This window comes from Oreochromis niloticus, linkage group LG11, assembly GCF_001858045.2.
Source record: "Oreochromis niloticus isolate F11D_XX linkage group LG11, O_niloticus_UMD_NMBU, whole genome shotgun sequence".
Taxonomy (NCBI): Eukaryota; Metazoa; Chordata; class Actinopteri; order Cichliformes; family Cichlidae; genus Oreochromis; species Oreochromis niloticus.
The window spans coordinates 20,387,491-20,409,609 of record NC_031976.2 but is presented as its reverse complement, the minus strand read 5'-3'; the positions used below and the strand labels follow the sequence as shown (position 1 = coordinate 20,409,609).

Genomic DNA, 22,119 nt, shown 5'->3' with positions numbered 1-22,119 from the left:
CTCTGTTAATCCTTGATATTTATAATTGAGTGATCTGTATATATTAGTGCTATTTCTTAAATGGGTAAAATCTGTAACACAATGGATTGTTTGGAGTTTAGTCTGTTACTGTTACTGTTTTTACCATTTCTTCTTGGGGCAAATGTAACCCACATTATTTCCTTAGGGATTAATAAAGTATTCTGATTCTGATTGTTTCAGGATGACCTGCCATTATCCAATGACACATCTGCTTACCTGTATCTTTTGCTCGTTTCTCCTCCTCCTCTTTTCTCTTTTTTCTAAACTGAGGACCTGATGGCTTTGAACTTTTCTTGTCCATCTTCCATTGGTTTTAATTTTGCACTCCAGTATGAACACCCATCCCCCAACTCAAGGATCACCACAACATAACCTAATAGACCTACACCTTAGTTCACAGATTCACTTTGTCTAGGGTTTATTTCTGGGATTTTGCACAACCCAGGATTCAAATCATGAATACTTAATGGGCTTGGATTTACCACATCATGAATAAAATGTGCTCTATTTGGAAGCAGCTGCTCCCCTCCCCTTTCGACAGGTTGTGTGTGTGAGACTTTAAATCATCAAACTGTAAATTATAAATTTTAAATTGCTATTGATCCCTTTAACCCTGGTCCTTATTTTCTTACTCTTATATTTATTGTTTGTTTACTTGCACTGCTGTAACTGGAGCCTCGTCCTCTCGTCTCTCTATATACTGGACTGTATGTAGCGGAGATGACAATAAAGTTTACTTTGACTTCAGCAGAGAGCAGGCACACTGAGGGCTCTCGCCAGTAGCGGTTTTAGATACGGGCGACACGGGCGGTTGCCCGGGGCGGCATCGTGATGGGGGGCGGCATCATGGGCATCGGCAAAAAAAAAAAAAAAAAAAAAAAAAATGCTCGTACTCATGCTGCCCCGACGGCAGTCAGCGCATATTGGGAATGGCATAGGCACCGATCGGTTTTCTATCGCCCATTTGCTGGGAGTAAGGGCGCCCTCTGTTTGCGAGGAGCGCCTGCTGCTTGCGGCACAGGGAGGAGAGGGCAGGGCGGTGGGGGATTCTCTGGCTGGCTGGAGCAGCATCTAATAACCAACTCGCAAAATAAAACAAAATAAAAACAAAACAACAAACACGAAAACACCGGACATTATGATACAGACTTATAATTTGCACCGATGTTTTTTCAAAATTCTATACACGAAAAGTGAGCGCGAGAGCCCTCGGTGCGCCTGCTCGCTGCTGAAGTCAAAGTAAACTTTATTGTCATCTCCGCTATATACAGTCCAGCATATAGAGACGAGACGACGAGGCTCCAGTTACAGCAGTGCAAATAAACGAACAATAAATATAGTAGAGTAAGAAAATAAATATACACTTTAGGACTCGGGGTAAAGGGATCAATAACAATTTAAAATGTATAATTTACAGTTTGATGATTTAAAGTCTCACACATAACCCGTCGAAAGGGGAGGAGGCCCGGCTGCTTTCAAATAGAGCACATTTCATTCATAATGTTGTAAATCCAAGCCCATTATGTATTCATGATTTGAATCCTGGGTTGTGCAAAATCCCAGAAATGCACCCTAGACAAAGTGAATCTGTGAACTAAGGTGTAGGTCTGTTAGGTTACGTTGTGGTGATCCTCTGGTTGAGGGATGGGTGTTCATACTGGAGTGCAAAATTAAAACCAATGGAAGATGGACAAGAAAAGTTCAAAGCCATCAGGTGCTCAGTTTAGAAAAAAGAGAAAAGAAGAGGAGAAGAAACGAACAAAAGGGAGAGTGTTTGTTGGTTTGTTTTTATTTTGTTTTATTTTGCGAGTTGGTTATTAGATGCTGCTCCAGCCAGCGAGTGAATCCCCCGCCGCCCCGCCCTCTCCTCCCTGTGCCGCAAGCAGCAGGCGCACCTCACTAACGGAGGGCGCCCTTACTCCCAGCAAATGGGCGATAGAAAACCGATCGGTGGCTATGCCATTCCCAATATGGCATCATGTCGCGGCAGCATGAATACAAGTATTTTTTTTTTTTTTTTTTTTTTTTTTGCCGATGCCCGTGATGCAGTCCCCCACCACGATGCTGCCCTGGGCAACCGCCCGTGTCGCCCGTATCAAAAACCGCTACTGCTCACCATTCAATTTCAGTTCCAAAATTTGGTTTTTTGGGACTTATATCCGGTGTTCCAGATTAACTGGCGTCGCAGATTAACTGGATTTGGTCGAACAGGTGTGTGGCAGACCTGCGTTCAGTAGCAGTTTTTGATACGGGCGACACGGACGGTTGCCCGGGGCGGCATCACGGGCATCGGCAAAAAAAAAAAAATGTACTCTTATTCGGGCAGTGAATACAAGTTTCCTGTAATTTCTGAGGAATTTTACAGTAAATCTGGGTGAAACTTGGCACAGAGGTACAGTAGGTGTCCCAGAGGAGAGATGTGTTGAAAGTTGGACATCAACTACTAAGGATGATTTTTAATTAATTTTTGAAGTTTACATAATTGTAGTGTATTAACTGTATTGCATTGAATACAAGTTTCCTGTAATTTGAGGAATTTTACAGTAAATCTGGGTGAAACTTGGCACAGAGGTACAGTAGGTGTCCCAGAGGAGGATTGTGTTGAAAGCTTAGCATCAACTGTTAAGAATGATTTTTAATGAATTTTTGAATATGCAACCAGACTGTCACGATGGCTGTAATGGGCTGTTCCATTGCAATTTGTGTGCGCGCGTGCACGTGCGCGCGGGTCTAGGCTTTCAATCGGGATATAAAGCGAAAAGGCGCTACCGTAAAGACTGGTGTAAAAGCGCAAGGAAATTTATGCGGCGGATAAGAAGCGGCTGGCTTGACCGCGGCTCACAAATGACGGCTCACTTGACCGCGGTGAAAGAATAGACATGATGGACATTGCACAGCTGGCTAGCTTCATCCGTGGAGAGGAAATATTGAACATTAAATCGATGCACGGGACAACGACAGGAAAAGACTTTTTTTTTTAAAACGTATGTCAAAGTGTAACCGACATGAAACTGCCAAACTTGTTGGACTTACAACAGATGGAGCGCCGGTGTTGTGCGCTGAAAAAAGCGGGCTAGTCAGCAGGATGCGAGTAAAGATGCAGGAAGAGAACTGTACCGGTGAGTTATCAGCATATCACTGCATGATACACCAGGAAAGGCTGTGTGGTAAAGTCCTAAAAATGGAGCATGTAATGATCACCGTAACACAAACCGTAAATTTTATCTGAGCTAAAAGTTTAAATCACTGTCAGTTTCAGTCTTTTATGTGGGAAATAGATTCAGAGTTTGCCGACATTCCTTGTCATACAGAGGTCCGTTTGCTGAGTTGGGGAAAAGTTCTCAATAGTTTTTGAGCTCAGCAAGGAAATCTGTCAGTTCATGGACATGGCACGTATGATGCGGTGAAGGCATTTCAAGTGAAGCTGTCACAGATGCACCAGTGCAACTTGCCTCACTTTCCCTGTTGCATGTTGAACCAAGTCAGCGGACTTTGCTGAACTGCACCTGTGCAGATTCAGATGGAGCTGCAGTGTAATGATACACTCAAGGCAAAGTACGACACTGAATGGCCCGCACAGTTTATTAGTTCCATTCCTGAAGCAATGCCCCAGCTCAGTCTACATGCGGCTCGAACCTTGTGTATGCTTTCATTTATTTTTTCTGGGGTTTTTGGCAGCATGTTCATATTTCTAACTTGCATAATTTTGACAGGATATATTTTTATGAAGAGCAAAATATTTAAAGTTTATTTTGTTAAGTTTATTTAATCTGGAATAATATTCCTGTCTGTTTTTATTCATATTTATGTTTAAAAAACATTGTTTTAGTGTGTTCAATAAATGTTTATCTTGTTTGGCCCGCGACCTAAAGTGTGCCTTGAGTTTTGGCCCCCTGTGCAATTGAGTTTGACACCCCTGCTGAATGGGCTCATCAAGAGGATCTGAGGATTCAGGAGTGAAGTAAGATTAAAAGCCAGGAGATGGCAGTAATGCAACATTTTTGGATGCAAGCTGCTGTTAAACATGGAAGAAGAAGAAGCGGACCAAAAGTGTTACTGATGGGAATCTACAGCATCCTAAACTGAATTAAGACTTCAGAAGTCATTTGTCATGTCGAATGACCAGTGGATAAACTCTCAGGTTGGTAATAAATGTATTACATGTATAAGAACAAGTGTCATGTTAAAAAATGATATCCGTACAGTAACTTTTATGCTTATTGTAGCTGTTAGCTAAAAACGCTAATTTAGCGTAGTTTGCCTTGGATTCAGCTTTGACAAACAAATATGATCGACTGTTTCTAGTAGAATTCCAAAGTTGTCATCTTGTACCCTGTCAGAGCCCTGTATGCTTGCAGAGACCCCTACAGTAGGGAAACATGCAAACCGGTGTCCAAACCTTTGTATTTTAGCTTTATTTATGTCTTACACAGCATCCCAACTCTTTAGCCAACTTGATAACTTTAGCTAAAGTGAATAGTTAGTCTAATTCATTAGTGCAGCATTACTGGATCACCTCTGTTTGAAGTGATATAATATGATATACAACTATCACTGAAACAGCAAACTCTCTAAATAAACAAACAACACTTCTCATTCTCTAAACATTTGGCCACAGCTGTAGATTACACTATCAGTGCTTGTTCACTCTTGACAATAATTACATTTCTAAATTCTCTTTGTGCATTTACAGGTAAACAATATCTAATATTTTATCTAATCTGGAATCTGGAATAATATTGCTGCTTTGTCTTTGAAAAGGTGAAGAGCCTGAGGCCGGTGACAGTCCAGTTCTACTCTAAGTACATCCTTACGGTGGCTCACAGGACAAGGCCACATTCCTGTCCTGCCAGAAGAGAAGAGAAACTTCAGAGTCTTCATGCAGTTCAACCACACCTATCATATTCCGTATGACAGGGGTCTCAAACTCCAGTCCTCGAGGGCCGGTGTCATGCAGCTTTTCCATGTGTCCCTGGTGCAACACACCTGAATACAATTAGTAGGTCATTAGCAAGAGTATAGAACTTGACTGCATGCTGAGGTGGCAACCCCTAACCTTACTCAAGTAAATTTAAGTAAATGTATGTATTTGGAAACACATACTTCTAAAAATACTTTTATTGCACCATGTGCATTCACTCATGAGTTGCTGTAACATGAGTCAAATGGCTGAATTGCCAACTCAGCATGCAGTCAAGTTCTATAGTCTTGCTAATGACCTACTAGGTGTGTTGTAACAGGGACACATGGAAAAGTTGCAGGACAGCGGCCCTCGAGGACTGGAGTTTGAGACCCTTGCTGTATGGTGTTCATGCAGTTTTCTACCCCACAGTTACAGCATGTCTGACTGCCTGTTCAGCATATGCAAAAATATATGATGAGTTTAAGCATGTGATGAAAAAGGCCTTCCATTATGGTGTTTGTCATCACATGTCACAGACATCTGGATGATCATTTGGAATAAACAAAAAACTTGTTACTTCATCTTTTGTCATTATTATTATTATTATTATTATTATTATTATTATCATTGTTGTTGTTCTTATTTTACATTTTTCATTGTTAGGCATTAGGTTTATTTGTAGTTAGGGCTGCTTGATTATGGCAAAAATGATAATCACGATTATTTTCACTGAAATTGAGATCTCGATTATTTGACGATATTTATTTAACAATGTATTGAATAATGGCTTTAAAGATTGTCAAAAAATAATATAAAATAGTGTGCAAATACTGATAACAGTGCAAATGTTTGCAATATAAATGAAAAATGTAAACATCTATGTTTAGTGAACTTCAAAATACTGCACAATATTTGATCCACGTCTGACTCCGCGAACCCATAATGTTTCCACACCACTGAAGTCGTTTTACCTCTCTTTTCAACCAACGGCATTCTTTCTTCAGCAGCCATTATCCTCTCCTCTCCAAATAACTTCTGCTTAGCTTTCCGAGCTTCCCTCGGGTCCTTTTAATTGTTGTGACGCGTGTTCGAAACGCAGAGAGGTGCGCTCGATTTGCCACACGGAGCAGCACGAGAGTAAAGCACGAGGGAGGTGCTAATAATCGGCTCAGTCATTTTTAATGATCGTTGAAAACCCAGATTGTAATTTAGATTAAAATTCGATTAATTGAGCAGCCCTATTTGTAGTAGTCCTTTCCAACTTCTTTCCCTCTTCCATGTTACTGTGTCAGCTTGTCAGCATCTATTTGGGGTTGGGAGTGGAACAGAAAGTAAGGAAATCCAAAGTGCCATTAAAACCAGGAGAGGCTCTTATATTTCAGAAGAAGGGATTAATTCAAAAGAAATGACCTCAATGCCATATTTTATTTAGGAACCCTAGAGAGCACTTTGCAAAATAACACATTCTTATAATTTCACCCTCAGATGAGCCAAGCTACGACTGTCAGGAAAGGTGATGTAGGTACAGAGCATGTGAGAGTGGTTAAGTTAATGTCTCTTGTCTAGATGAAGGCACAAGAGGGATCAATGGCAAGGCATAGAGATTCCGTATCTTCAGTCTTCAGTGGACACTCCATTTCTGGCACAAAACACCTGTAAAAGATGGTCGATTTAGGAGGTGACCCGACAACTTCAGCCCGTCAAACATAGCAATGGAGCAGTATGTTTATATAAAAAAACAAAACAAAAAAAAACCTAATTAAGCATGCACTCAGTACCCTAAGAATTATTATGGTAGTTAAACACAGTGATAGTCACATATCATATCACTTCAAACAGAGGTGATCCAGTAATGCTGCACTAATGAATTAGACTAACTATTCAATTTAGCTAAATTTATTAAGTTAGCTAAAGAGTTGGGATGCTGTGTAAGACATAAATAAAGCTAAAATACAAAGGTTTGGACACCAGTTTGCATGTTTCCCTACTGTAGGGGTCTCTGCAAGCATACAGGGCTGTGACAGGGTACAAGATGACAACTTTGGAATTCTACTAGAAACAGTCGATCATATTTGTCAAAGCTGAATCCAAACTATGCTAAATTAGCGTTTTTTAGCTAACAGCTACAATAAGCATAAAAGTTACTGTACAGCTATCATTTTTTAACATGACGCTTGTTCTTATACATGTAATACATTTATTACGAACCTGAGAGTTTATCCGCTGGTCATTCGACATGACGAATGACTTCTGAAGTCTTAATTTAGCTCAAGGTGCTGTAGATTCCCATCAGTAACACTCTCGGTCCGCTAGTAAAACGTAGTTCAATTAATCTTAGTGGTGTGCGGATCGATATTGAAATATCGATTCTTCCGATACTAGTAATTTATGTTCTAGAATCGATTCTCATATTAAAATATCAATATTTTAGTACTCTGGGGGTAAATTTGTAGTTTTTCCCATTGGAACGCAGTGGAAAGACACTATATCATTCAGATCGTCTAAATAATCTTATGCCTTTCATTGTCATATGCGAAACACGGCTGTATAAATGTGTGGCAGCCCCTGGCATGTGCACTGCACTCACAACAATGGCTGAGCATAAACGGAGTCATGTGTGGACGATACCTCCACAAACAGCCAAGACGCGGTTTGCGATACATGTGGCAAGACCACTAACCTCTTCAAACACCTCAGAGTAAATCATATCACAGAATATGATGAGCTTATGTTGAGGCGAACTGAAGAGGAGGAGAGGGACAGGTGCTGCTAGGGCGAGACAGACGTCCCTTGCGGAGTCCTTTAGAGCTGCAGGCAGGCAACATGCTCAAATAGCGCACAACTTCAGGTTTTTTATTTCTATATGATTATTCTGCATTATTAAGCAATGAGAAAAAGTAGTCTGATGTCCTGTAATCATTATGAAGCTATATTATTATTACAATTACATAATGCAATTATATATTATGAAATACAATGAAACATTAAGTTTTTGTACAAAGTATCGGTATCGGATCAGTATCGTCATACCACCCTGAATTTTACTTGGTATCGGATCGGAAAGGAAATCAGTAGTATCGCACATCACTAATTAATCTGTGCTTGATTACTCTTAAACCTGAACCGGATGTAAGTCCCAAAAAACTGAATTGTAGAACTGAAACGGAATGGTGAGAAGTGAATCTGAAATTATTCGAGAGCTAAATTTTTAAAGGATAAAATACGGTTTAATGGCAAATGAATTCATTTTCAAAATATAACATTCAATTTCAATTTAGTGATGATCATTTTCAAACCAATAAATTGAATTTCACATTAGGCTAGTTCAGAGGTTCCCAAAGTGTGGGGCCCGCCCCCTAGGGGGGGCGCAGAGCCATTGCAGGGGGGCGCAGTATGAAAAGGAAAAAAAAAAAAAAAAAAAAGCGCTTGGACACTGTGGACAGGTTTTTGACGGGGCTCCCACACAAACGCAAAGCAGGAGATGAAGCATCGCCAGATATGTTTCCAAACCAACTTCCTTCCAAGCCAAAGACAGGAAAATATGGTGAAGCATATCTTCTCTTTGGCTTCACCTGCACAAGTGCCAAGGTAGGGCTCCCCTGCAAAATTAGTTTCCCTGCGTCGGGAGCAGCGCTGTGCTCTCCAAATCACGGACAAACAGTATCCCACATTCTTGATTTTTAGTTCACAAACACTTCTTGTAATAACTAACTACCCCTGACAGGAGTAGTTAGTTATTACAAGAAGTGTTTGTGAACTAAAAATCAAGAGCTAACATGATGTTAGCTCTTTATACAGTAAAGTTACAGTGGGATACAAATAATATCAGGCTGATCCTGCCGTAATTTGTTCCCCCTGTTCAAATCACGGACAAACAGTATCCCACAGCTGTTTATGTGTTTAAACCCATTTTGCACAGGGAGGCGTTTTTTGAAAAATGTAGATAGCAATGTTGAATATTATTACACAGGAGAAAAACAACTACACGTAAAATAATTACACCATGACGCCTCTGCCTTTCTAAATGGGGGGACAGTAACTGCGTGTGTATATGTAAGCGTGTAAAACCTGAAGATAGTCAGATTAACAGTATTTTGTCTCTATCTGCTATTCTGCAATTCATCTCATGTAAACAATAACGTGCGCACAGCGTGACGTGAAAAAAGGCACATCCCTTTGATGTGACGAACTCTGTAATCCTCGTCCACACTTAAACGCAAAAAAGGAGTTTTAAATAATCTCCGTTTTCGGTGAATCGCAACGCCGTTTACGTGTGGACAAAAGGCCCAAGCGCATAGAAACAGCTGAGTTTTCAAAAATACCCGTGTAGGTGTGGACGTAGCGTAAAAGAGTTAGTAGTATATTTTATTATACCTGTAATTTATTGCCGTTTACTTGTATTTGCTTAATTGTTTACTAAATGTTTGAGGTGTGAAATAAACCGCAATGGAGCAAAATATGGGTGTGTGTGTTTGGAGGATGTGTTTGTACGGGGGGGGGGGGCGCGAACATTTGTCTTGTAAAAAAGGAGGGCCTGGCAAAAAAAGTTTGGGAACCACTGGGCTAGTTCATTTTCAATTTTTAAAAGCATTTATTCAAGTTACAATTCAGATTCAATCCAAGCAATTCAAATTTGAATTTAACTTATTCAAATTCAGTTTCTGATGACACAGATTTCTGCCCATATTCTGCGGTTTCATTTTAGGTAAAAATGTTGAAATCCGGAAAAAACCCCGAAGCTGTGTAAAACTGTTGGCGTCTAAAAACGTATTAACTCGTTTAACATGTGATTTTTAAGTGGTAAAATTCAATGTTTTTTGAAGGTCTTAGCTCTTTACACTGAAATGTAAAACAAATTTAAAATGAGATATACTTTTATATCGATAAGTGAATGATTTATACTGTTATCACAATGCTCTACTTGTACTTTAAGCAACTTCCCTAAAGCAAATTATATCATTTTAATATTTAAAGAAGACTAGCTGATAGACTAACTGTTGTTGTTGAGGGGGGGCATTTTTTTCTTCCAAATCCATCCAACAGGCACCCTGGTTTTCACGGACTTACTGTACTTTGACATTTTCCACTCCTCAAATTCCTCCTGATTTCAGTTTTGTAAAGGCTTAAATTCGCAAACTGTGTTTTATTGCAGGTATTCCAAAGTGTAAAGGCATGTTTATGGGATGGCTTTTATTTTGACAGGACCCAGCCATGGAGAGGGAGCAGATGGAAATGTCTGCAGCCAAACCCCAACAAAATGGAAATACAGGGTAAAAAGAAAAGACTCTAAATTCCTAAAATCACCTTTCTACTGATTACGTGACGGTTTGACTTGAGTCAAACTCTTGAAGTAGTTCATTTTTTGTTTTTTTTCTTTAAATCGGTGCTTGAACTTTTAAGGGATTTTGAGCTTTGAAATTGAAAATTTGGGAGATATTTGACATCATGCTATTTATGAATTCTCCAGGGAGACTGAAAAAGATGACTCAAAGAAAGGGAAGAAGAAGAAAAAGGAGAAGCCTCCTAAGATGCCCATGGTTAGCCCCATCAAAGTGGTAGGTTCATCTTCATACTAATCACCTGCTGCCAGAAAAAACAAACAGGTTATACACTTATTTTTCTCCAAGGCTCATTTTATTGTTTTTTATTTTCTGGTGTGTAAAGTTTTCTTCATTGGAGTGTGCGTGTGTACATGTGAAGACAAACTGGGAGCAGCAGTGTTTTAAGCTGGTTTGACTCTTTATAGTTATCTTGTAAGACTGTAAATTCTTACAAGCATAACAGCAAGGTGTGTGTGCTGAACGGGGAAGAGAGGATGGGAGTGAGGCACATCCTCCCGTTGTTTCAGTGAACTCCACCAGACCCCTGCAGGGAGGAGATGAAAGCTGCTTTCAGTTGAACTTTTTCCCACTAAATTTTTTTTTTTTTCTGTGTGCAGTTTAGGTTTGCAGACCGCTGGGATGTCTTAATGATTATAGCTGGGACGGTGATGTCAATGGCAAACGGCGTAGTGCTTCCACTCATGTTCATTGTCCTTGGCGACATGACGGACAGCTTCATAGCGCAGGCAGCCAGTGAGTTTCAGATGCAGGCGTGTGTGCACACAGGTAGCTCGGCAATAATAATTAAGGGGTAAAATGACTCTTTTGTTCTTCCTTCCTGTGTCCTCAGATTCCACAAACAGCACCTTAGAAAAGGAAATGACTGGGTAAGACATCACAGCCTGACACCTCATAGCTGCCTCATCAGGCGGAGAGACTGACTGAAGCAGATTTATCAGACCGCATCTGTCACTTGTCCTCTCCCAGCCATGCCATATACTTCTCCATCATGGGAGCTGGGGTGCTGGTTGCAGCCTACCTACAGGTGGCCCTCTGGGCCCTGGCAGCCGGTCGGCAGGTCAAACGCATCCGCATCCTGTTTTTCCACCAAATCATGCGGCAAGACATTGGCTGGTTTGACGTCAATGAGACGGGAGAGCTCAACACGCGTCTCACAGAGTGGGTAACAGATGAGAAGTGTGTGATTTTAAAGGTCCCACAGCGCTGTGTGTTAATTAAACATGCTAGAAGTATATTCAGCAGCTATGCAGATCTCTAACTTTCTGAAACTGAAGGATGCTTTGAATAAATGGCATTATGGAGATGAGTGTGTCTGTCATTTGTATTTGAAAGTATCTGACTTTTCAAAACTGGAGCTTGATGTTTATATGTGCATGTGCAGTGACGTCTATAAGATCCAAGAAGGTATCGGTGACAAGGTGGGGATGCTGCTCCAGGGTTTCACCAGCTTTGTTGTGTCTTTTATCATCGGCTTGAGCAAAGGCTGGAAGCTCACTCTGGTCATCCTGGCTGTGAGCCCCGTGCTTGGCATTTCTGCTGCTCTTTTCAGTATGGTAAGCTGCTGCAGAAGTTTATTCCTGTGTTTCTGATGCTTAAAACACCCTGGGCTCTGTATGCATCACCACCTTTTGTCTGTGTACAGGTGCTCACATCGTTCACCAGTAAAGAGCAGACTGCATATGCTAAAGCCGGTGCTGTAGCCGAGGAGGTGATCTCTTCAATCAGGACTGTGTTTGCCTTCAGTGGTCAAGAGAAGGAGATTGAGAGGTGTCGTGTCTTTAACTGTTATCAACCGCCTCAAATGCCATTATTTGTGCAGATGTGGTCAGTCTTGGCAGAAATCCACTGTTTGTGGAGTTTAAAAATGTGTTTTATACTATATTTGCCCCTAACTGTGCTCTTTGTGTTGCACTCTAGATATCATAAGAACCTAGAGGATGCTAAGAGGATGGGAATAAAGAAGGCGATCTCTGCTAACATTTCCATGGGTGTCACCTTCCTCTTTATTTACCTGTCCTATGCTCTGGCCTTCTGGTATGGCAGTACACTCATCCTGAATGGAGAGTACACGATTGGAACCGTACTCACTGTGAGTAGATTTGTCACCTGTTAGTTTGTACAGTAAACATGCACGTGACTTGGAGGTTTTACTGTGTCTAACACCAGTGCGCTTTTTTATTTTTATTTTTTAAAGGTCTTCTTTTCTGTGCTCATTGGCGCTTTCTCACTGGGACAGACCTCTCCCAACATCCAGACCTTTGCGAGTGCTCGGGGAGCTGCGTATAAAGTATACAACATCATTGATCACGTAAGAAGTGCAATGTTTTTCACTCAACGCTTACTTTTTTCTTTTTTCACCCATTCATGTTGTTGCCCTGTTGCCACTTTGTATTACCAAACATGCTGCTTTACGGTGGCGCTCCGGTGAGCTGCTTTGATGCTGCCAGCAACCTGGAGCTGGATTTTGCTGTAATTGGAGCTCCTGCTGTTTGAAGACACCGCAGGTCATTCAGTTGACGTTGCACAGCTGTGGCTATTGTAAATTTCTTCCATTCGCTGAATCAGACTCATTTCGAAAAAGTAATTAAAACTCGAGTATGATCATCAGTTTCGCAGACACTGTGAAGATGGCGGATAGTGTTTTGTGAAATGAGCTTTAGTAGAATTTAAAAGGGGCTCCTATGGCCACAGAAGCTTGGAGCATAACCAGTCTGTTTAACTGAGCCACTTGAAGAATGGCTTGCAGGGTCAACTCCTGCCTGTTGCTATTCTGGGGCGGGGCTATGTTTAGCTTGTGCTGCACGTGTTTGTCTCTGTGTATAACTACAGACTCATGCTAGTTTAGAAATGCAGATAAAGGATGGCCCCATCTGAGAAACTGCAGCCTGAGCAGCACTTTTGTTTGCACACAAACAGAAATGCACACAACCTCAAGCAAAAAAAAATGGGGATCTTCTCTGAAACGTGTTCCTTGCTCCAGACTTGAAGGGGAGGATATTAAGCCTTTGAAAGTCACTTCTGTTTTACCTGTTTTCACACTGAAATCATTTCTTGTATTGTGGCTACTTCTTATTCTTATGTTCAAGGGTGAAGTGCTAAAGGGTGAGGCTTCCAGGTGAGACATAAGTCAAATTCTGCCAAAACAGAGCTCAGCTTTTGTCAGCTGCAAGGCAAAAGGGAGAATAACAGAAGATGCAGTGAAAACGTAAAGCGCTGTGAAAATAAACATTGTGCTTTCTGAACGCGCTCATCTGAAACTGAAGGGCTAACAGCATTTCCTCCCATTGTTTCTTTGAGGTTATGAAAAGAATAAGCCCTGTTCTGCTGTATTAGTTCGGCCTCTTAGAAGTGAAATCTGCAGTAATTGATTCTCTTCTCGACAGGTCCCCAGTATCGACAGTTATTCAGAGGCTGGCTACAAACCTGAATCCATCAAAGGAGACATCGAGTTCAAGAACGTCCACTTCAGCTACCCCTCCAGGGACGATATCAAAGTATGTTCTCATAGCCGCTGTATACTGTACTTTAAAATGCTAAAATAGCATGCTGACATTTTTATATCCCCAAACTCATGTTGTCTGTAGGTGTTAAATGGCCTGAACTTGACTGTGAAGAGGGGGCAGACCTTTGCCTTGGTGGGAAGCAGTGGCTGTGGTAAAAGTACCACAATCCAGCTGCTGCAGCGGTTCTACGATCCTCAGGAAGGAAACGTAAGTGGGACCTCAAGTACTTTGAAGTGCAAGATGTACAAATCAGGTCAGTCCTGTGCAGACTTAACCGTTCAGAAATCAGACCTTTATATTTATTTTTGTCTTTTTCAATTTTAACAGCTTAAAGCCTAAAGTAGATGATAAGGTGGATTTCTTTTAAAGAACTTTGTTTATTTTGGACACTCCTTATGAAAGTTGAGTCTGTTTGCTTAAATACAGTAAACTGGTTTGTTTGCTTCTGTGTATAAAGGGCTCCGCATAAACTAGTAAATGGAAACAGCGAATCTACACAACGGTGTAAACTGAGTGTCGTGTGTGTCCATGTAGGTGTTTGTTGACGGTCACGATCTTCGTTCTCTTAACGTCCGACACCTGAGGGAGATGATCGGGGTGGTGAGCCAGGAGCCCATCCTCTTTGGCACCACCATCACCGAGAACATCCGATATGGCCGAACCGATGTGACGCAGGAGGAGATCGAACAAGCTGCCAAGGAAGCAAATGCTTATGACTTCATTATGAAGCTACCCGATGTAGGCCAATACTTACAATTCCTCTGTCCCTGTAAATGATTGATCACCACTTGCTAATCATTGGACTCTCTGTGTTGAGCAGAAGTTTGAGACTCTGGTGGGAGATCGGGGGACTCAGATGAGCGGAGGACAAAAGCAGAGGATCGCCATCGCCCGAGCTTTAGTCCGCAACCCCAAAATCCTCCTGTTGGATGAAGCCACATCTGCGCTCGATGCTGAGAGTGAGACCATCGTGCAGGCGGCGCTTGATAAGGTACGGATCAACGGTTACTTTATTCTCGTTTCAAGGCCACTGTAAATAAATAAATAAAGACAGAGCAGAAATGTTAACTCATGTCCAGAGGAGCATTCCGCTCAATCTGACTTGATTCATAGTCTTGTATAAATGTCTCCCGCATGGATTGTGGATTTGAGCCATGGTACACACAAACCTATCCTCCTGCAATAATTTAAGTTTATGTTAAATGCTTGAGAGCAGCATGCTAGTAACATTTAACTTGGTGTAACACGCAAACTCGCCCGTGTGCAGGTCCGGTTGGGTCGAACCACACTAATCGTGGCTCACCGCCTTTCAACAATCAGAAACGCTGATGTTATTGCCGGCTTCAAAGATGGCAAGGTTGTAGAGGTGGGAACTCACAGCGAGCTGATGGAAGGAAGGGGAGTCTACCAAACGCTGGTCTCAATGCAGGTAATTTTTGCACACAGGCAGTTTTAGCAGATGGGAACTTCAACAGCACCCAGTCTTTATTTGTTTGTTTTGCATTTGTGGTTTTCCTCCTGAAGACGTTTCAGAAAAATGCGGAGGAGGAGCATGAACAGTCTGCAGATGAGAGAAGCCCAGGAATCAGGTCGTTGTCTGAGTCTTCTCTCTTCAAGAGGAAGAGCACAAAAGGCGCATCCTTTAAAGCTTCAGAAGGAGACAAAGAGGAAAAGGAAAAGTTGACTGGTGATAACTTGGAGGTGAGCAAACACCTAAATCCTTCTATCAGTAAAGGAATGTGAAGTAAATATGGAAAAATCTATTCTTAGTCTAAGATGTTGTTTAAATTTTTTTATTATTATTTTGACTTGGATGAGTGTTCACACCTCCTCTTACTTTTTCTGCCAAGTAATAATTGAATTATACAGTACTATTTATTTTAAAACTTGGAGCTGCAATTTATTCTCTTAGGCAGTTTCTTTAAGTAGTCTTCAGGAAACGTTCTCCAGGCTTCTTGAAGGACATTCAAAACTCTTCTTTGGATGTTTGCTGCCTTTTGTTCTGTCAAGATGATCCCACACTGATTCGATAATGTTGGTTTGGGCTCCCTAGCCTGATGATGATCTATTGTATGTTTCTATCAACTATGCTTTTACTGCATTAGCAATGTGTTTGGGACATTTTCATGCTGAGAATCTACTTATACACACCATTCATTCATCACTTGAGTTAGAAGCCTTTTTAATCTTTCCTCCTGTCTACAGGATGAAGACGTTCCCCCTGTGTCGTTCCTCAAAGTGATGGCTCTGAACACTTCAGAGCTGCCATACATTCTGTTGGGGACCCTTTGTGCCATTATCAATGGTGCAATACAGCCTGCGTTTGCCGTCGTCTTCTCAAAGATCATCAATGTAGGTTACTCTTTATAACATGTTCGTGTTGAATGGAGGTATTTTCAGCAACTGTAGAAAGCTTGATCTTTTTATCTCCCCTCAGGTGTTTATAGAACCGGACCAAGACGTTGTCAGACAAAGATCAGTTTTCTTTTCCCTCATGTTTGCTGCTATTGGAGCAGTTTCCTTTGTCACCATGTTTCTACAGGTATGCAAACACACACATGCAGTTGATGGAAGGGGGTTTGTGGTAAACTTGGTAAACTCTGTTATATCCTGCTAGTAAGTAATAAATAAAAAGGTTAAAAATGAAAGGGAAATGGTAACACATGTCCCTGTCAAACTTTAGGAGAGTGCACACAAGTTTAAAGGATGCTGGTGTTGCAGCATAAACACATGCGGATGATGTGACACGTGTGCTAATGTCATGGGGGGTTGTTTTTTTGGGTTTTTTGGGTTTTTTTAAACAGGGTTTCTGTTTTGGTAAATCTGGAGAGGTCCTCACCTTGAAGCTGAGACTGGGGGCCTTTAAGTCCATGATGAGGCAGGTATGTAAGTGACAATGTCAAATGAGAGTGCAGGGAGGATGTTGTTGAAAAATAAATTTCTTTTGGTGGCTAAAGTGAACCAATTATCTACATGGCAGCCATAATGAAAGCTGGTCAGGTCCTTCAGTGCTTCTTTCAAATCTCCTTTGCAGGATCTGGGCTGGTTTGACCAACCCAAAAACAGTGTTGGTGCGCTCACTACGAGACTGGCCACAGATGCAGCCCAAGTGCAGGGGGTAAGCTTGAACAACAGCCCAACAGCTGGCCAAAGGTTGCCAAAGGCTCACACTAAAGTGTCAAATCATCCATTTAGGCTGCAGGCGTGCGTATGGCCATGCTCGCTCAGAACTTCGCCAACATGGGCACCGGTTTGATCTTGGGTTTTGTGTACGGCTGGGAGCTGACTCTGCTGCTCCTGTCTCTGGTGCCCATCATTGCAGTGGCTGGAGCCATTCAGATGAAGATGCTTGCTGGACACGCTGCTGAAGACAAGAAGGAGCTGGAGAAGGCTGGAAAGGTGAGGATTGGGTGCGAGATGTGCCAGAGTGAAAGTAAAAATTCCTCACGGCTCAGTCTGTTGAAACTCTGAACTCATGAGATATTTGCATTGCGTCTCTGCAGATTGCCACAGAGGCCATCGAGAACATCCGCACCGTGGTCTGCCTCACAAGAGAGGAAAAGTTTGAAGCTTTGTATCAGGAGAACCTCGACGTGCCCTACAAGTAGGATAATTTGTACCACAGGGACCTGATTGCTCAATTATACGCTGTTGGGTCTGCGCTTCCACAGGCCCCGCTGGTTTAGAAACTTATTCCCGTTAACGACAAGCAAGGAAACAAGACGAACATCTTTAACCGGTTTTTACTTGCTAGCAAGGGAGGCCCGCTCGGTGTCTCAGGAAAGCACTCTGAATCCAACCACAGACAACCTCGACTCTGGCCTTTTATTGAAAACAGTTACAATACACACAAGCACCTCCCATTGTAAACCCCCCCATGGTTCTAAAAGATAAGGCACTATGTGTGTATGTGTGTGCACGTGTGTGTGTGTGTGTGTGTGTGTGTATGTAAGTGTGTGTTTGTGTTTTGGGGGTGCGTTTGTGTGACCTCCTGCTCACCAAAAGGGTCAAAAAAGCAGGAAGCTTACTACACAAGAAAACAGAACCTTCAGATAGGATGTGCCTATAATAAAACACTACAGCCTCCCCCACCAACAAACTGGTTGGAGAGGTGGTCAGAGACAAAGGAATGTCTTTGATCATGCTGTTTGAACTAAGACTTACAAATTTAAGTAACACAATGATAACATTTAACAGTTTGATTCCAACATACGCTCTTCAAGTTCTGATGCCACCTTTCTCATGTTTTTACAGAAACTCAAAGAAAATGGCACACATCTACGGCCTCACCTTCTCCTTTTCCCAGGCGATGATCTATTTCGCATATGCGGCCTGTTTCCGTTTTGGTGCTTGGCTCATTATAGCTGGAAGGATGGATGTCGAAGATGTCTTCCTGTGAGTGAACTGAGACATTGTCTGTTAATCTCCTCATGAAGATACAAGCCAGACCTGACAGTTTGCATGGCGGGTAACATCCAAACAAAGCATTTCTGATGGACAGAACCTGTTCATGTGGCTGTTAATCATTACCTTAGTCAGAAGCACATGAAGAGCCTCAGCTTGGGGGGTTGGGGTGGCTTTTAAATGTACACTGTGACAGATACTTGTGGTAATACATCAGACTCTCCTTTGCTGGGAGGAGCCACTGCTTTCATTGTGTGGATGCCCTCAAAGGCATCCACACTATTGAGTTCCTATTTCTCTTTATTGTGTGGATGCCCTCAAAGGGCTTCCACACTATTGAGTTCCTGTTTTAAACTTTATTCTTCAAGTTGCTGCCCCGTTTTTCGGCACTTAACTACTCCCTCAGTTTTCAGCCGATTTTCTCCGTTCAAACTCTAAACTGTTCTGCTATTTCTGCTAATTCCGGCTATATCTTTTGGTGTTTATTACTATTATACTTTTTAAAATATTACACTTTTTTCCTTTAATTTGTCCCATTGAAATGAATGGGAAACTTCCACAATTCTGCTAAAACTTGCTTGTCTTTGAAACTTAACTACGTCCTCATGCCTTTCACCTAGAAACTCCATTCAAACTTTAAAATGTTCTCAGATTATTGGGCTATTCCTGTCTGATTCAGCTTTTTCAGATCTTCTACCGTTTTAATCTTATCTCTCTTTAAGTTTTCAGTTGCAAAATTGTGATTTTTCAGAAAATACATGCGTTGCTATGGTTGCTATGCAATTAAGTCAGAGTGAGTGCTGGTCCGTTCTGAATTTTCTCTTCATGTCTAAACAACTTCTTGCTACTCGCTCAATTTCCACTCAACCCCCACAAATTATACATCAAAACGTAGGTATTTTTGCTGGCTTTCAGACAATGTCACTATCTTTATTGTGAGATTTACCGTTTTTTCGCAATTTGCCTCGGAGTGACACATGGTCTGACAACTCCCCATTCAAAGTGTATGGGGAGGTTTTGAAATTCAGAGCTGAAATTCTGTAACGGGAGGCATTTTCAAATCACCATATCTCCTTAATAAAGCAAAGTTAGGACATGAGGCTTGTGCCAATATATCTTCAGACACTGCTGACACTCACAGTGGAAGCAGTTTTTACAATTATCTTACCGTTGAGCAATGAATTACGTGTGTTTGAGGGGTGGAAATCTGTCCTCCTCTCAGTTTTCAAACTCCAAAAATGAAGCCGTTTCTTTTTTTTTTTTTTTTTTTTTTTTTTCTTTTTTCTGGTCAGACGTGTTCCTTGGTGGGTGTGTCGTTGATTGAGAAAAAATGAGTAGACACACGTTCGTTCACACCGTTTTTTAAGAATCTTTTTCATTTTGTAGGTTATTTTGAATGTGTTAAAATAACATTCGGTAAAATAATGTAAAGAAGAACGAGACTCCTCAGCCCTGATGCAGTCAGAAATTAAGGAAAAGGCCTGAAATCCAGCCTTTGGGGGTGTAATGTAGCACAGAGTGACAGAGTTATATGTAAGTGCTTTTGCTGATAGTTATTTCTGCTCTAATCACATCAGAAATGTAATCAAAATATAATCAAGAATTAATAAAGTCAAACAAGAAAATAATCACTACAAATAAATAATTCTAATAACCTTTTTTTTTTTTTTTTTTTTTTTTTTTTAATTAAAAATGAAGCCGTTTCTTCTCTCGTCATATCTCCGCGACGGAGGTACAAAGAGCAATGAAAATCGCAGTCAAAGTACACCAAAGTCCGCTGATTCACCCAGTACAAGAATTATGCCGCTAGTTTTTGAGTTACACGACGTTTTGTAACTCCAAAAAACGGCGTTTTTCGCCTCTCACCGCGATCTAATTCTGACTCCTCAAGTCTCTGTGTTTTAGACGCCCGCCCCCTTTCCAGGTGGCGCAATCAGTAATGACACGGCTCTGCAGCTCAAAGGTCGTGGGTTTAATCCCACCTTGGTTAACATTTTTTTTTTCACTACAAATGAGTAGTGCAAAAACATACTATGTCTGCAACATCACAGTATATCTGTTATGTTATAGTATTACTACTAAGTCAGAGTATTTCTGCCAATTCGTAGTATTTGTACTAAATCATACTACTCGTGCCAAATCATAGTATTCAAATCAAAATATAGTATTTGTAACAAAGCATTGTATTTGTAGGAAGTATAATATTTCTGCCAAATCATAGAATTACTGCAATTTCATAGTAATTTTGAGGAATCCCTTTTGTTATAGTATTACTTCTAAGTCATAGTATTTCTGATTTGTCATAGTATTTGTACTGAAACATAGTATTTTTGCCAAATCATAGTATTACTGCTATTTCATAGTATTTGAGTGAAATTAGTGTTTCTGCAAAAACATTGTATTTCTGCTAAATCATAGTGTCTGCCAAATCATAGTATTTGTGCCAAATTATGGGATTTTGCCAAAACATGGTACTTGTGCCAAATTATAGTATTTGTGCCCAATTAATATTTCTGTTATGTTATAGTATTACTACTAAGTTGTAGAATTTCTGTTCTGTTCTGCCAAATCATAGTATTACGGCTATTTCAAAGTGTTTGAGTGAAATTACAGTGTTTCTGCAAAAACATATTTCTGCTAAATCATAGTATTTCTATTATCTTAAAGTACTTGCACTCAATTATAGTATTTGTGCCAAAGTTTAGTATTTCTGCCAAATCATATTATCTCTGCTAAATCATAGTGTCTGCCAAATCATAATATTTGTGCCTAAGCGCAGCATTTGTACCAAAACATAGTATTGCTGCTATATCATAGTATTTGAGCCAAATCATAGTATATGTCCTAAAACATAGTATTACTGCCAAATCATAGTATTTGTCCTAAAGCATAGTATTTCAACAAAATCACAGTATTTCTGCTATGTTATAGTATTTGTGCTTGTAGAAAAACCCTTTGTTATTGTGAGCTACATTACCCAGCAGCCTCTGAGCAGTGAGGGAATTCATGGGACTTCTGAGCTAGATGGTCTTCCTTCGTTCCTGGGCTAACGATTGAGGAGAGAGCTGCTGGGAAGGGGAGCAAATAGCCCATCCTGTATTTGTTGGGGATGGTGTGTGTCACATAAACGTGAGTTAATGTTCCATGCTTAAGATGTTTACATAGGTCATCTCTTCTGTTGGAGTGCCCTCTTGTGGCGCCTTTTGTGTAGTGCCTTAGTAAACGTGAACACTGCAAAGAAGTGGTATCAGACTGGTTTGTAGTGGAGGAATTTGTTGCCAGTTTCTTTCATCTTTAATCCGTATTCATGTTGTAATGTAGTAGTACCACAATATGGCAGAAACACTATGTTTTGGCACAAATACTTTGATTTAGTATACTTTAGCTTCTTCAGCTTCTTCACCCCTTTTAAGCAAAATTTTCATTTTTTTCACCCCTTTTCAGCACAAATTCCAGCTTTTTTGGCTGTATTCAGAAAAAAGACAACTCTTTTGAGCAGAAACTCTGCTGATTCATCTCTTTTCAGCGCAAGTTTCTGCTTCTTTGCCTCTTTTCTGCAGAAATTCTGCTGATTCACCTCTTTTCTGCAAAATTTTCAGCCTTTTCACCTCTTCTCAGCACAATTCTCAGCAGCTTCTGCTCATTTTAGCAGAATTGTCAGTCTCTCCTCCTGTTTTTTGAGAGAATGAGTTTGAGAATGAGAATGAGTTTAGCTCAGTGAGATGAGTGGCTGCCTTGAGACCAGGAGGGCCAGGTTCAAATCCTGCTCAGGGCAACGTTTTTTTTCACCACTTTTCAGCAAAAATTTCTCCGTCTTTACCCCTTTCAGTAGAATTTTTGGCTTTTCACCACTTTTCAGCAAAAAATTTCTGCTTCTTCACCTGTTTTCAGAAGAATTTTCAGTTTCTTCACCGCCATATAACTTTTTGCAAGTTTTCAACTTTTT

General features: G+C 40.9%; 1 protein-coding gene and 1 long non-coding RNA gene across 3 annotated transcripts in view; one reads left to right on the top strand and one right to left on the bottom strand.

Moving 5' to 3' along the window:
* Positions 1 to 22,119, top strand: part of LOC112841651 (multidrug resistance protein 1) — a 74,467-nt gene that overhangs the window by 812 nt on the left and 51,536 nt on the right. For both annotated transcript variants that reach the window (XM_019364492.2, XM_019364490.2), the window contains exons 2-23: positions 10,127 to 10,194; positions 10,392 to 10,479; positions 10,863 to 10,998; positions 11,096 to 11,132; positions 11,233 to 11,424; positions 11,648 to 11,819; positions 11,909 to 12,033; positions 12,184 to 12,355; positions 12,461 to 12,574; positions 13,650 to 13,760; positions 13,851 to 13,976; positions 14,304 to 14,507; positions 14,590 to 14,760; positions 15,037 to 15,198; positions 15,294 to 15,470; positions 15,975 to 16,121; positions 16,207 to 16,311; positions 16,574 to 16,651; positions 16,804 to 16,887; positions 16,965 to 17,168; positions 17,273 to 17,373; positions 18,024 to 18,164. In XM_019364492.2, the coding sequence (XP_019220037.1) occupies positions 10,136 to 10,194; positions 10,392 to 10,479; positions 10,863 to 10,998; positions 11,096 to 11,132; positions 11,233 to 11,424; positions 11,648 to 11,819; positions 11,909 to 12,033; positions 12,184 to 12,355; positions 12,461 to 12,574; positions 13,650 to 13,760; positions 13,851 to 13,976; positions 14,304 to 14,507; positions 14,590 to 14,760; positions 15,037 to 15,198; positions 15,294 to 15,470; positions 15,975 to 16,121; positions 16,207 to 16,311; positions 16,574 to 16,651; positions 16,804 to 16,887; positions 16,965 to 17,168; positions 17,273 to 17,373; positions 18,024 to 18,164 (2,906 nt within the window). In that variant the 5' untranslated portion in view covers positions 10,127 to 10,135. The remainder of the gene's footprint in view (positions 1 to 10,126; positions 10,195 to 10,391; positions 10,480 to 10,862; positions 10,999 to 11,095; positions 11,133 to 11,232; positions 11,425 to 11,647; positions 11,820 to 11,908; positions 12,034 to 12,183; positions 12,356 to 12,460; positions 12,575 to 13,649; positions 13,761 to 13,850; positions 13,977 to 14,303; positions 14,508 to 14,589; positions 14,761 to 15,036; positions 15,199 to 15,293; positions 15,471 to 15,974; positions 16,122 to 16,206; positions 16,312 to 16,573; positions 16,652 to 16,803; positions 16,888 to 16,964; positions 17,169 to 17,272; positions 17,374 to 18,023; positions 18,165 to 22,119) is intronic.
* On the bottom strand, positions 6,398 to 7,240 carry LOC112848212 (uncharacterized). The gene is made up of 2 exons (XR_003222212.1): positions 7,133 to 7,240; positions 6,398 to 6,577 (listed from the first exon to the last, which is right to left on the bottom strand). It is a non-coding gene; the product is annotated as an uncharacterized LOC112848212 (long non-coding RNA).